Here is a 15525-nt window from a genome sequence, read left to right on the forward strand (position 1 = left end):
ACCTGAAAGACTGTGGACCTCCATTGATTGCTATGGAAACACTAAGCACAGGGTGAGCTGTATCACTGCCCACTTATTGCTGGCAGTTTGTTTAGGGTGGAATTTGGGCAAAGTTTCCCACTTGTATTTCAATTTTCAGCCACTTGTAGTTGGCCAGCAGGAGGTGCCAGAGATCACCGAGTTATGATTGTATCCTCAGTCGGAAAAGCTGAGCCTCCACTGGGTTACAATGGCTGGGCTTAAATTGTTGCTTTATGGCTTCTACATTCCAAGAGGTCATGGATGAAAAGTAAATCTCTACAAATGTTCTCTTTTGCAGCCAATCAAGTACTTCAGTTTGGGAAGCTGGTCAGCACCTCCAACACTTACGATGGAAGTGGGACTGTGACAATAGAAACAGATGAGCCTCTGCTGTGGACAATGGGGATAAAGAGACTCAACTAATCAGTTTGTGCCTTTAAATGAAGCAGAATGAAACATGAGCCAATATAAAAGGGAAACAAAAAAAAGCTTTATACAATTCAAAATGATGTTTATTGATTCATTACAGCATTAAACAAAATAAATGTTTCTTGGTGTCCTCCCGTCTTCATTCCCTACCCCAACCACAAGGCAGATGAAAAGTCTTAACCACCACTGTGAAGAGATTAAACAACAATTAGTTTTTATCCTCAATTTTAATGCTTACTGCATACCTCAAATCAGCCCTACACAATACAGATTTTCAAATTATCTTTATTACTATACAATGGACAGTAAGTCCTCTGGAAGTTGTAAGATATCACTTCACTTATCTACCAAACTAAAATGGGAACTGCAGTTTTACCACATTTACTTTAAAGCTGTCTCTGATCTCTAATCTCTAGTTGGTAAGTATCAGATCAACATTGGGCTATTTTTAAAAAGATTGCAAAGTTGTGAAATAACAAACATTAAATAAAGAGACTGCATAGAGTTTCAGGACACCATGGAAGTTAGAAACAAAAACTGAAGAGCAGGACATATAGGCATGATAAAAATGAGAGAATACAAGAAAATAAAGACAAGGTTAAGAGAGATAAGAAAAGCAAGGAGGTAGTAAGGTGTGAATCTGAAATATATCAATAAAATGAGAAGTTAAATGCGAGATGGAACCCAAGAGAAGAGGATGATCAGAAATTGGCAGGGATACTCAACAAGTACTTGTGTTTACACAACAGGATGATATTGGGGTGAAGGTAAATCCTGTATTGGTTAAATTCAAGATGAGAGCTATTAAAATAAATGAAAGCAAAGTAACTTAACTAACTTCTCTAATAAAGGAGGACCAAGTACTAGGACCCGATAGGATACATTCAAGAACACGGAGGAAAATGGGGGAACAGCAGAGGCGCTAGAAATTCTATTTTACCATGCTATTGAGTTGATACGTGCCGGGGGAAGAGCGGCCAATGTAATAACCATTTTCAGAAAGGAAGATCCTGCTCGATAAACTTAGTTCTTTGAGGAGGCGACATATGGTGGATTAAAGAAATGCAGTGGTTTTAAGTGTACATGGAGCCTTTGGCAAAGTACCACATAGGAGAATATTGAAGGGTATAGAATAAGGGGAAAATCAGTTTAGAAACTGGTTAGAAGGAAAGAAAAGAGTAGAGTCAAGAGCAGTTTCTCAGAGTGATTGAGTGTAACATAAAAAAAATAGGAGCAGGAATAGGCTATATGAGCCTGCTCAGTCATTCAATAAGGTCATGGCTGATCTTCATCCACAACTCCACTTTCCCCTAGAGTTCAAAAATCTACTGATCTCAGCCTTGAATATACTCAATGACTCAGCAGCCACAGCCCTCTGGCGTAGAGAATTCCAAAGATTCACAGCCCTCTGCGTGAAGAAATGCCTCCTCATCTCAGTCTTAAATAGCCAACCCCTTATCCTGTGATAATGCCCCCTGGTTCTAGACTCTCCAGCCAGGGGAAACAACATCTCAGCATCTACCTTGTCAAGCCCCCTCATAATCTTATATGTTTCACCTCTCATTCTTCTAAACTCCAGACAGTATAGACCCATTCTACTCAACATCTCCTCCCTGGAATCGATCTAGTGAACCTTCAATGCACCACCTCCAAGGCAAGTATATCCTTCCTTAGACAAGGAGACCAAAACTGTACACAGTACTCCAGGTGAGGTGTCTCCAAAGCCCTGTACAATTGTAGCAAGACTTCCTTACTCTTGTACTCCAACCCCCTTGCAATAAAGACCAACATCCCATTTGCCTTGCTGTACCTGCATGCTAACTTTTTGTGTTTCTTGTACAAGGACACCAAATCTCTCTGAACCAACATTTAATAGTTACTCATCATTAAAAAAATATTCTGTTTTTCTATTCTTCCTACCAAAAGTGAATAACCTCACATTTCCCTACATTATACTTCATCTGCCACCTTCTTGCCCACTCACTTAACCTGTTAATATCCCTTTGCAGACTTTTTGTACCCTCCTCCCAGCTTACTTTCCCCACCTAACTGTATGTCCTACAGAGTTCTATTTCTGGGGCCACTTCTGTTCATGTACACATCAATGATTTGGATATAGAGCTAGAGGGAGTGGTGTCCAAATTTGTAGATACTAAAAGGAGGCACAGCAAATAATTCAGAGGACCAAAGGAAGAATGCGGCAGATCGAATTCAATGTTAATAAGCATGGTGTGGTACATTTTGATAAAAGTAATTATACATTGGAAAAGCAGAGGGATTTGGGGGTTCATGTTCACAAGACATTAAAAACACCACCTCAGGTGGATAAGGCCATAATAAAAAGCTAATGAAATATTTGATTTTATGGCAAGATGGTATAGAATATAAAAGTCTCGATGTAACTATATAAAACCTTAGTAAGAACACAGTACTGTGTACAGGTTTGGTCTGTACATTATAGGGAGGATGTTGAGGCAATAAAGATAAGGTAAAGATTCACCAAGAAGCTGCCTGGTATGAAAAGCTATAAATATGATAAACTTGAAAAATTATACACAGGTTCCCAATATGTCTAGAGGAAATGAGATCTCAAGTAAAAGCCTCAACAATGCTTGTCTTAAACTACCCATAACATTTGTTTTCATTAGATGCAAAATGAGCTCCATGCAGCATTAAAACACAAGAACAGGTCATTTGGGCCCAAAGCTCAAACATTTATCACGGAGTAAAGAAATATTTCCTGTTTTCTACTCTAAATTTACTTTTCACTAATTCCCATTTATATTCTCCAGTCCTATTTTCTCAGTTTGCTTTTAATTAATAATCTGGGTTTACTTCATAACACAATGGGACCAATCAGGCACTAATAAACGCACTGTGACCTATTAGAGGGATTGATACATCACTCCAACCTATCAAAAAAGTAAAAGCCCATCAGATCCAACAGAAAATGACTAGTTGGATCCAAAATTGGCTCAGTGGCAGGAAGCAAAGGGTAATGGTTGATAGGTGTTTTTGCGACCGGGAGGCTGTTTCCAGTGGGGTTCCGCAATGGCTCAGTACTAAGTCCCTTGCTTTTTGTGATATAAATTAATTATTTGGACTTGAATGTGGGGGCTTGATCAAGAAGTTTGCAGATGATACAAAAAGTGGTTGATAGTGAGGAGGAACGCTCTAGACTGCAGATAGAAATCAATGGACTGGTCAGGTGGGCAGAAAAGTGGCAAATGGAATTCAATCGAGAAGTGTGAGGGCAAACAAGGCAAGGGAGCACACAATAAATGGGAGGATACTGAGAGGTGTAAAGGAACAAAGGGACCTTGGAGTGCATGTCCACAGATCCCTGAAGGTAGCAGGACAGGTAGATAAAGGTGGTTAAAAAGGCATACAGGATACTTTCCTTTATTAGCCGAGGCACAGAATATAAGAGCAGGGAGGTTATACTAGAACTGTATAAAACATTGGTTAGGCCACAGCTTGAGTTATGTGTAGAGTTCTGGTCACCACATTACAGGAAAGATGTGATTGCACTGGAGAAGGTACAGAGGAGATTTACGAGGGTGTTGCCAGGACTGGAGAATTTTAGCTATGAGAAAAGATTGGATAGGCTGGGGTTGTTTTCTTTGGAACAAAGGAGGCTGAGGGGAGATTTAATTGATATATATAAAATTATGACTGGACTAGATAGATGAGTGCATAGGGAGGACCTATTTCCCTTAGCAGAGGGGTGAGTGACCAGAGGGCATAGATTTAAAGTAATCTGTAGAAGGATTAGAGGTGATCTGAAGAGACATTTTTTCCACTCAGGGTGGTGGGGGTCTGGAACTCACTGCCTGAAAGGGTGGTAGAGGCAGAAACCCTCAACTCATTTAAAAAAATGTTTTTTAATTTGTTCATGGGATATGGGCATTGCTGGCGATGCCGGCATTTGTTGCCCATCCCTAAATTACTTGGATGTGCACTGTGTATTTGAAATGCTGTAACCTACAGGACCACGGACCAAGTGCTGGAAAGTGGGATTAAGCTGGATAGCTCTTTCTCGGCCGGCATGGATACGATGGGCCAAATGGCCTCCTTCTGTGCCGTAACTTTCTATGATTCTACTTCATCTTCGAGTGGTTAGGATCTGGAATGCACTGCCCGAGGGAGTGGTGGAGGCAGATTCAATCATGGCCTTCAACAGGGAACGGGATAAGTACTTGAAAGGCAAATATTTGCACGGCTACGGGGATAGGGTGGGGGAGTGGGACTAGCTGGACTGCACCTGCAGGGACTTGATAGACCGAATGGCCTTCTTCCGTGCTATAACCTATGATTCTATCTATATTCTATACAGTTAGATGTGGTTTCCCCTTATAACCTTTCTAAATTTTAAATTATCTCCCTTAGATTTGGTATCAGTCCCATTTATCTTTCTATACCTTTAATAATGCAATTGTAAACAATTTTACAACACCAAGTTATAGTCCAGCAATTTTATTTTAAATTCACAAGCTTTCGGAGGCTTCCTCCTTCGTCAGGTGAACGATGTCACCTGACGAAGGAGGAAGCCTCCGAAAGCTTGTGAATTTAAAATAAAATTGCTGGACTATAACTTGGTGTTGTAAAATTGTTTACAATTGTCAACCCCAGTCCATCACCGGCATCTCCACATCATCTTTAATAATGCAAGTAGCTACATACTGTTTTGCAACAGTGTCCAAAACCAAACAGTATGGGCTGACCAGTACATTCTAATGCCTGAACATAACTTTTGCAGATTTATTCTACTGCTCTGGCTACATCTCAGTTTTTTTGTAAAATTACCTTCAGCATATTGTTTAGACTGCAAGCAACAATTCATTCCAGTTCCATTCATTCTACACTTATGCCCCACATTTTATGACACTACATTTACTGTTATATTTCATAACTCATCTAAATTCTTTTGCTGCACTATCTACTTTAACATTCTGAAGATCAAGACAGTTTGCCAAGCAGAATCACAAGTTGCATTGGCTAGTTAAATCTTGCCTATGCAACTTCTGTTTTCTTTAAATGAAGGAATTTAATGGATGATGTTAGGGAACTTGGGGAAATAAATAGTGATGTCTTGAGGAGTGTACATATTACAGAGAGGGAGGTGCTGGAAGTCTTAACGCGCATCAAGGTAGATAAATCTCCGGGACCTGATGAAATGTATCCCAGGACGTTATGGGAGGTTAGGGAGGAAATTGCGGGTCCCCTAGCAGAGATATTTAAATCATCCACCGCTACAGGTGAGGTGCCTGAAGATTGGAGGGTAGCAAATGTTGTGCCTTTGTTTAAGAAGGGCGGCAGGGAAAAGCCTGGGAACTACAGACCAGTGAGCCTGACATCTGTAGTGGGTAAGTTGTTAGAGGGTATTCTGAGGGACAGAATCTACAGGCATTTGGAGAGGCAGGGACTAATTAGGAACAGTCAGCATGGTTTTGTGAGAGGAAAATCATGTCTCACGAATTTGATTGAGTTTTTTGAAGGGGTAACCAAGAAGATAGATGAGGGCTGTGCAGTAGACGTGGTCTACATGGACTTCAGCAAAGCATTTGACAAGGTACCGCATGGTAGGTTGTTACATAAGGTTAAATCTCATGGGATCCAAGGTGAGGTAGCCAATTGGATACAAAATTGGCTTGACGACAGAAGACAGAGGGTGGTTGTCGAGGGTTGTTTTTCAAACTGGATGCCTGTGTCCAGCGGTGTGCCTCAGGGATCGGTGCTGGGTCCGCTGTTATTTGTTATTTATATTAATGATTTGGATGAGAATTTAGGAGGCATGGTTAGTAAGTTTGCAGATGACACCAAGATTGGTGGCATTGTGGACAGTGAAGAAGGTTATCTCGGATTGCAACGGGATCTTGATAAATTGGGCCAGTGGGCCGATGAATGGCAGATGGAGTTTAATTTAGATAAATGTGAGGTGATGCATTTTGGTAGATCGAATCGGGCCAGGACCTACTCCGTTAATGGTAGGGCGTTGGGGAGAGTTATAGAACAAAGAGATCTAGGAGTACAGATTCATAGCTCCTTGAAAGTGGAGTCACAGGTGGATAGGGTGGTGAAGAAGGCATTCAGCATGCTTGGTTTCATTGGTCAGAACATTGAATGCAGGAGTTGGGATGTCTTGTTGAAGTTGTACAGGGCATTGGTGAGGCCACACTTGGAGTACTGTGTACAGTTCTGGTCACCCTATTATAGAAAGGATATTATTAAACTAGAAAGAGTGCAGAAAAGATTTACTAGGATGCTACCGGGACTTGATGGTTTGACTTACAGGGAGAGGTTAGACAGACTGGGACTTTATTCCCTGGAGAGTAGGAGGTTAAGGGGTGATCTTATAGAAGTCTATAAAATAATGAGGGGCATAGATAAGGTCGATAGTCAAAATCTTTTCCCAAAGGTAGGGGAGTCTATAACGAGGGGGCACAGATTTAAGGTGAGAGGGGAGAGATACAAAAGGATCCAGAGGGGCAATTTTTTCACTCAAAGGGTGGTGAGTGTCTGGAACGAGCTGCCAGAGGCAGTAGTAGAGGCGGGTACAATTTTGTCTTTTAAAAAGCATTTGGACAGTTACATGGGGAAGATGGGTATCGAGGGATATGGGCCAAGTGCAGGCAATTGGGACTAGCTTAGTGGTATAAACTGGGCGACATGGACATGTTGGGCCGAAGGGCCTGTTTCCATGTTGTAACTTCTATGATTCTATGATTCTATGAATAAAAATTGTGTCAAAACCAATGGACCATTAATAGTCCCTGCCAGATCTGGACTTCAGCCAAAGTATTCTCCCAAATCATCAATCTATAACTCTCAGTTTTCTACCCATTCCCCCTCCTCAAAAAACTTTCACAAGCATAAATGAGGTATTCAGCAGGCCCAGTCAAAAACATTCTGCATTAATTTAAGCCAATTTTATTTTATTTTTTTACAGATACCAGTTGTCAGTCTTAAAAACCACTGAATACTTACACAATAATGTTATTAATAGGGATGTGGATGAGCTTCACAAAGAAACCAATGAATCCCATGATGGCAAATCCAATAGCTGTTGCCATGGCAATCTTCTGAAATTCTGTGAAAAGGAAGCCACACAGGAAACTCTCAAAATGGAGATCAATTTTTACCTCGTTAAAAACTATAGCCCACTACATGTCCAAAGAGAATTGATGGGTGAAGGACCAATCCAATAAACAACCCACCCGAATGCATAACTAATACCTCTGCATCTTTAGGCAGCTGGTCAGTTTTATTCTTAACAGTATGAAAGTATTATAGGGATTATCGTAATTTTTTTTATGACCATGGCAATCACTTGTTTACTGCTTTCCAAAACTGTCCTGTAAAAAGTTAGATTTGCACAAATGTTGAATTAGTTCTTCCTAAGAGAGTGTGTATGAAAACTACGAACCACCTTTTAATCATTCCAAATCAAGTATGAATGTCACGTGAATAAAACAAAACACAGGCCAGACACCAAGGCTTTCATGATGGAATTGGTTACAGGGGCCAATTAAAATCAATAAATGACTCAATGTAATAATTTCTTTGAAAATTTTGAATCATTTGGCAAGTACCCAAGCAAACAGTCAATTCCAAGGACATGTGCAATTAATTGTATTTCTGAATAACCCTGCATTTTTGCTCTGCCTGAAATTGACACACATGTTAATCATCCTAATTTTAGCTAATATCTAAGTGTCAAATCAACTTCCTTTAGCCCACATTAAAAGGAACTGTCCTGTCTGATTTGTAAACAGTGAATTACCAATGTAATTTGGGAATGTTTTAGGGCTGTATACTAAGGTACCTTTGAACATCCTAGTAAAGGAATGCAGTTTTTGAAATGCAGCTTATTTTTTGGTATTTCCAATTAGGAAAAGATCACATTTGTTACTATAAGCAAGATTGTATTTATATTCTGTTAGTTTCAGCACATACATCCAAAGAAATATCTTTGTATCACAAGCTCTCTCTTCTCTACCCACTTTCCTTTCATCCCAAATGCAGTGGGTAGAAGCAGGCCATAATGGTAATTATTAAGGCCACAGTTGTAGGAATTCTACTCTAGCTCCATTTTATTATGTACATATCAAACAAAATTACCAGAAAAAAAATGAACAGTTTAACCCTACCTTCATAATATTAGCGATTGCATAATAGATTAATGATGTAATCACATGAAAATTTGACTGATCCACAGGCAAGGCCTGCCGTTGAAAAAAGTGAAATAAAAACAGCCCATCAATTTCACAATGTACAGAACAAAAAATAATGGCTGCACAGCTATGACTATAACATTATTCGCATCTATAAGTTCAGATGACTTATGAACAAGGCCATTGATTATGGAAAAATTGGACAAAACCATGGAATGTGAAGCCGAAACCTCATTTAAAAAAAAAAAATCCCTTGTATTTAACATAATGACTTGTTCAATAAGTGTACGCCAAGGGCCCTGATTATGAACAAACCCTGTAATCACTTTCAGGTTTATATTTAATCTCTACACAAATAATTTTACATTTTGGTATAAGTTTTACAGGCAATATCACTGCAGACCTAACTTGTTCCTTCTATGTCCATCCTCCAAACTAGCTATATTTAAGTTTGTTCTGGAGCACTACGACTCTGACAAAAGGGTAATCCTAGTTCATAATCAATAGGACTGAAGATTTCATAAAATTGTCTGCAGAATTGGCCCATTGTGCACCTGCTGGCTCTCACATCTCACCATTTCTTGCTTTCTCATCTGTATTTTTTTTATGAAGTGCTTTATCTAGTTCTCCAAAATGGTGAGATCAACTCATCTTCAGCGACTTGTGATAAAGAATGCCGCACGCCATGAAGAAAATCCTTCTGGACTCCCTATTCTGGTACTAATCCTGAGTTTATGACCCTTTATTGACTGAACAGTAGAAACTATTTACCTTCTCAAACCCATTCATAATGTAACTAGGTTCTTTTCATCTGTCTACAATATTTGCCAACAGCTTCCACTATGAGTAATGGAGCATCTAAAACCACATTGAGCAACCCCCCACCACTGTCCCACTAGACCACTCAGCCTCAACCACTGTGATGTGTAACCAATTTGGAGTAATGACCAAAAATCTCCCCTCAACAAAATCAGAAATATGCAACCATGTCCTGTTAACTCCATACAGACGTAGCCTTATATTTTATAGTCTTCAAACAAGTCAACGTGCACAGCTGAGAAAGGAAAGCATGCATTAGTACTGTACCTTTCCTGTCCGGCTTTGTACATCTTTTCACAAGTCTGATTGAATCCTTCACAAATTGGCGGCTGGGCTCCACAAACTGCATTACTTGATCCATTGTGACCTGTTACGAGGGCAAATAGAAAAGCTCCTTGATACAGGAGAGTGCTCTGGTTCTCAAATCATTCGTGTAGACATTATTTATGACAAGTGCCCTCAACTGTCAAGTACAAGAAGGTATAACTGGTTCACAATACAAAGCCTGGAGAACATTATGCCCAAGTTCCATTTTGAAATAATTCCTATAAGTAACATCCAAATTTGATAAACCAGACAGTGCTTGACATGTTGATGGGTAGCTATTCCATTTGTGCGCCAGATATGCTCAAGTCTGCACCCCTTGAACTGTAGGGAGCAAAGATGGGGGTCACCCGAGGGTGAATGACCAGAGTGGGAGAGTGTAAAGGTTTTACTGGGCATCAAAAGTGGAGGCGAAGAAGTGCTTCAGCAGACCAACAGCTGCACTAAAACCCAAATGGAAGAAACAAGTAGCAGGTGTGTCTTAAATTTGGATTGTAAAGATTTAGCACATACTACATGACATGATTTTAGCAAGGCTTTTGACAAGGTCTCACATGGCAGATTGGTCAAAAAAGTAAAGGCCCATGGGATCCAAGGGAATGTGGCAAATTGGATCCAAAATTGGCTCAGTGGCAGGAAGCAAAGGGTAATGGTCTATGGGTGTTTTTGCAACTGGAAGGCTGTTTCCAGTGGGGTGGCGGCGGGGTCAGTACTAGGTCCTATGCTTTGTGTGGTATACATTAACAATTTGGACTTAAACGTAGGGGGCATGATTAAGAAATTTGCGGATGACACAAAGATAGGCCGTGTGGTTGATAGTGAGGAGGAAAGCTGTAGACTGCAGGAAGATATCAATGGACTGGTCAGATAGACAGAAAAGCGGCAAATGGAGTTCAACCCGGAGAAGTGTGAGGTAATGCATTTTGGGAGAGCAAACAAGGCAAGGGAATACACAATAAATGGGAGGATACTGAAAGGTGTAGAGGAAGTGAGGGACCTTGGAGTGCATGTCCACAGATCCCTGAAAGTAGGACAGGTAGATGAGGTGGTTAAGAAGGCATATGGAATGCATTCCTTTATTAGCCGAGGCACAGAATATAAAAGCAGGGATGTTATGCTGGAACTGTATAAAACACTAGTTAGGCCATAGCTTGAGTACTGCGCACAGTTCTGGTCACATTACAGGGAGGATGTAATTGCACTAGAGAGGGTGCAGAGGAGATTTACGAGGATGTTGCCAGGACTGGAGAATTTTAGCTATGATGACAGATTGGATAGGCTGGGGTTGTTTTCCTTGGAACAGAGGAGGCGGAGGGGTGATTTGATTGAGGTGTACAAAATTATGAGGGGCCTAGATAGAGTGGATAGGAAGGACCTATTTCCCTTAGCGGAGGGGTCAATAAACAGGGGGCATAGATATAAAGTGATTGGTAGAAGGATTAGAGCGGAAATTAGGAAAAATTGTTTCACCCAGAGGGTGGTGGGGGTCTGGAACGCACTGCCTGAGAGGGTGGTAAAGGCAGAAACCCTCAACTCATTTAAAAAAATACCTGGATGTGCACCTGAAGAGCCGTGACTTGCAGGGCTACGGATCAAATGCAGGAAAGTGGGATTAGGCTGGGTGGCTCGTTTCTCAGCCGGATGGACACGATAGGCCGAGTGGCCACCTTCTGTGCCGTAAATTTTCTACGATTCTACAATGAGTCTGCCTTTTCATGGGATATGTGGAACATTCTTTATTCCAGTCCTACTTAGGTCCCCTCCCTGATCTCTTTTTCTGGTACATTGATGACTGTCTGTGCCACTTCCTGCTCTTGCCCTGAACTGGAAAACTCAATCAACTTTGCATCCAACTTCCACTCCTCCCTGACCTTCACATAGTCCATCTCAGACTCTTCCCTTCCTCAAGTTCTCTCTCTCTATTTCTGGGAATAGGCTGTCCATCAATGTCTATTACAGGTCCACCAACTCCCACAGCTACCTTGATTATACTTCCTCCCACCCCACTTCCTGTAAAGACTCCATTCCAGTTTCTCCATCACATCCATTCCAACAACGCCACCTTCCACACTAGTACTTCCGAAAAGTCGACTTTTCTTCAGCCGAGGATTCCCCTCCACCATGGTTGACAGGGCACCCGGCCATATCCATTCCATTTCCCACACTTCCACCTACACCCCTTCCCCTCCCAGAACCCTTGTCCTCACTTTCCAGCCCATCAGACTCCGCATTCAACAGATCATCCTCCGCCATCTCCAGCATGATGACACCACCGAACACATCTTCCCCTCCACTTTTAGCATTCCAAAGGGACCGTTCCCTCCATGACACCCTGGTCCACTCTTCCATCACCTCCCAACACCTGCTCCCATTGCCCCGGCATCTTCCCATGTAAGCGCAGGAGATGCAACACATGGCCTTTCACCTCCTCCCCACCATCCAGGGCCCAAACACTCCTTCCTAGTGAAAGTGATTTACTTGTACTTTTTCCAACTTAGTACGCTGTATACCAATGCTCATGATGCGGACTCCTTCCTCGTTTCTCCCTCCCCACCGGGTCCGTCTACCCACCCCGCAGTCCCTCCTCCTCCTCCTCGCCCCCCCCTGGCGGTCCCTCTGCCCACCCCGCGCCCCCACCCGGGTCTCTCTACTCTCTCCCTCCCTTACCCCCCCCCCCAACCAGGGGTCCCTCTCTCTCCTTCTCTTAACCCCCCCCCCACCAGGGGTCTCTCTCTCTCTCTCTCTCTCCTTCTCTTACCCCCCCCCCACCAGGGGTCCCTCTCTCTCTCCTTCTCTTACCCCCCCCCACACCAGGGGTCCCTCTCTCTCTCTCCTTCTCTTACCCCCCCCCACACCAGGGGTCCCTCTCTCTCTCTCCTTCTCTTACCCCCCCCCCACACCAGGGGTCCCTCTCTCTCTCTCCTTCTCTTACCCCCCCCCACACCAGGGGTCCCTCTCTCTCTCTCCTTCTCTTACCCCCCCCCACAACCAGGGGTCTCTCTCTCTCTCCTTCTCTTACCCCCCCCCCAACCAGGGGTCTCTCTCTCTCTCTCCCCTTCTCTTACCCCCCCACCAGGGGTCTCTCTCTCTCTCCTTCTCTTACCCCCCCCCCACCAGGGGACCCTCTCTCTCTCTCCTTCTCTTACCCCCCCCCCACCAGGGGACCCTCTCTCTCTCTCCTCTTACCCCCCCCCCCACCAGGGGACCCTCTCTCTCTCCTTCTCTTAACCCCCCCCCCCCACCAGGGGACCCCCTCTCTCTCTCCTCTTACCCCCCCCCCCCCCACCAGGGGACCCTCTCTCTCTCCTTCTCTTAACCCCCCCCCCCCCCCACCAGGGGACCCCTTCTCTCTCTCCTTCTCTTAACCCCCCCCCCCCCACCAGGGGACCCCTTCTCTCTCTCCTTCTCTTAACCCCCCCACCAGGGGTCCCTCTCTCTCTCTCTCTCGTTCTCTTACCCACCCCCCCCACCAGGGGTCCCCCTCTCTCTCTCCTTCTCTTACCCCCCCCCCCCCACCCCACCAGGGGTCTCTCTCTCTCTCCTTCTCTTACCCCCCCCCCCCCAAACCAGGGGTGTCTCTCTCTCTCTCTCTCCTTCTCTTACCCCCCCCCACCAGGGGTCTCTCTCTCTCTCTCCTTCTCTTACCCCCCCCCCCCCAAACCAGGGGTGTCTCTCTCTCTCTCTCTCTCTCGTTCTCTTACCCCCCCCCCCCCACCAGGGGTCCCTCTCTCTCTCTCCTTCTCTTACCCCCCCCCCCCCCCCCCCACCAGGGGTCCCTCTCTCTCTCTCCTTCTCTTACCCCCCCCCCCCAGGGGTCTCTCTCTCCTTCTCTTACCCCCCCCCCCCCAGGGGTCTCTCTCTCTCTCTCCTTCTCTTACCCCCCCCCCCCCCAACCAGGGCTCCCTCCCTCGCCCCCCGGTCCCTCCCCCGGTACCTGTCTGTTTTTCTCTCCGATTCTATAAAGATGTCGCCGTTCTTCAGCCGCTGACGTTGCACTGAGAGGAAGCTAACCACGCATGCGTGGCATTAAAATCGCCAGCATCGCCCGGAAATTACGTCAGCCGCCGCCCAATGGGTTCCTCCCATTCACCGCGATGACGTAGTGTCCGTGTTTCAGCGCGTGTCGATCAGGACATGGCCCCGCCCCCACTGTGAGCATTTTATCGGCAGTTGGTTGTAAACTGGCTGGTGGATGGGACCTCCCTCCCTCTTTATCTGGATTCGCCTCTTGGTTTTGAGGAAAATCAAAATGCCTTTTAGAATCCTATGAGGCAGCACGTGAGCTGATAACTTGTTGAAAAATGTCTCCAGTGTTGACAACCACATTCTGCAGTCACTGAGCTACAAACTTCAGGGAGACCATTCATCCATTATGGATGAATAAATAGCTGATCCCAGAAAGATCCTACTGTTTGCTCATTATACCATGTGCATTGATGGAAGAAATGTTTTGAGTTTCTTCATAACATGTACTTTCCCTATTCCTGCTCCATATTTCTGAAACAATTTGAATTGATCTGGGATCTGTCATCAGTGTTCATTTCTAAAGACTGGTATGAAGAATTAATTTAAAACAACAACTCGCATTTATATGGTGCCTTTAACATGGTAAAACGTCCCAAGACGCTTCACAGGAACGTTATCACACAAAATTTGACACTGAGCCACATAAGGCGGTATTAGGATAGATGACCAAAAGCATGGTCAAAAAGGTAGGTTTTAAGGAGCGTCTTAAAGGAGCAGAGAGAGGTAGAGAGACAGAGAGGTTTAGGGAGGGAATTCCAGAGCTTAGGACCTAGGCAGCTGAAGGCACGGCCGCCAATGGTGGAGCAATTAAGATCGGGGATGCGCAAGAGGCAAGAATTGAAGGAGCGCAGAGATCTCGAAGGGTTGTAGGGCTGGAGGAGGTTACAGAGATAGGGAGGGGTGAGGCCATGGAGGGATTTGAAAACAAGGCTGAGAATTTGATAATAGAGGCATTCCTGGACCGGGAGCCAATGTAGGTCAGGGGTGATGGGAGAACGGGACTTGGTGCGAGTTAGGATACGGGCAGCAGAGTTTTGGATGAGCTCAAGTTTATGGAGGGTGGAAGATGGGAGGTCAGCCAGGAGAACATCCATTCTGGAGTTAACAAGGGCATGGATGAGGGTTTCAGCAGCAGATGAGCTGAGGCAGGGGCGGAGATGGCTGATGTTACAGAGGTGGAAGTAGGCGATCTTTGTAATGGAGTGGATATGTGGTCGGAAGCTCATCTCAGGGTCAAATAGGATGCCAAGGTTGCAAATAGTCTGATTTAGCCTCAGACAGTGGCCAGGGAGTGGGATGGAGTTGGTGGCTAGGGAACGGAGTTTGCGACGGGGACCAAAGACAATGGCTGCGGTCTTCCCAATATATAGTTGGACGAAATTTTTGCTCATCCAGTACTGGATATCGGACAAGTAATGTGACAAATGAGAGACAACGGAGGGGTCGAGGGAGGTGGTTGTGAGGTAGAGCTAGGTGTCTTCAGCGTACATGTGGAATCTGATGTGTTTTCGGGTGATGTTGCCGAGGGGCAGCATGTAGATGAGAAATAGGAGGGGGCCAAGAATAGGTCCTTGGGAGACTCCAGAGGTAACAGTGCTGGTGTGGGAGGAGAAGCCATTGCAGGTGATTCTCTGGCTACGACTGGATAGATAAGAATGGAACCAGGCGAGCGCAGTCCCACCCAGCTGGACGATGGAGGAGAGGCGTTGGAGGAGGATGGTGTGGTCAACCA

General features: G+C 44.4%; 2 protein-coding genes across 4 annotated transcripts in view; one reads left to right on the forward strand and one right to left on the reverse strand.

Moving 5' to 3' along the window:
- The window catches only part of tpk1 (thiamin pyrophosphokinase 1), a 313195-nt gene extending 312625 nt beyond the window's left edge, over positions 1 to 570 (forward strand). For all 3 annotated transcript variants that reach the window (XM_068005694.1, XM_068005703.1, XM_068005710.1), the window contains one exon: positions 320 to 570. In XM_068005694.1, the coding sequence (XP_067861795.1) occupies positions 320 to 444 (125 nt within the window). In that variant the 3' untranslated portion in view covers positions 445 to 570. The remainder of the gene's footprint in view (positions 1 to 319) is intronic.
- Positions 512 to 13809, reverse strand: sec61g (SEC61 translocon subunit gamma). Its single transcript, XM_068005723.1, has 4 exons — positions 13702 to 13809; positions 9711 to 9810; positions 7438 to 7540; positions 512 to 636 (listed from the first exon to the last, which is right to left on the reverse strand). The coding sequence occupies exons 2-4, from the start codon at positions 9802 to 9804 to the stop codon at positions 627 to 629; spliced, it is 207 nt and encodes a 68-aa protein (XP_067861824.1). The 5' UTR covers positions 9805 to 9810; positions 13702 to 13809; the 3' UTR covers positions 512 to 626.
- Positions 13810 to 15525: the final 1716 nt, after the last annotated feature.

The sequence above is a fragment of the Heptranchias perlo genome, chromosome 2 (assembly GCF_035084215.1).
Source record: "Heptranchias perlo isolate sHepPer1 chromosome 2, sHepPer1.hap1, whole genome shotgun sequence".
Classification (NCBI taxonomy): Eukaryota; Metazoa; Chordata; class Chondrichthyes; order Hexanchiformes; family Hexanchidae; genus Heptranchias; species Heptranchias perlo.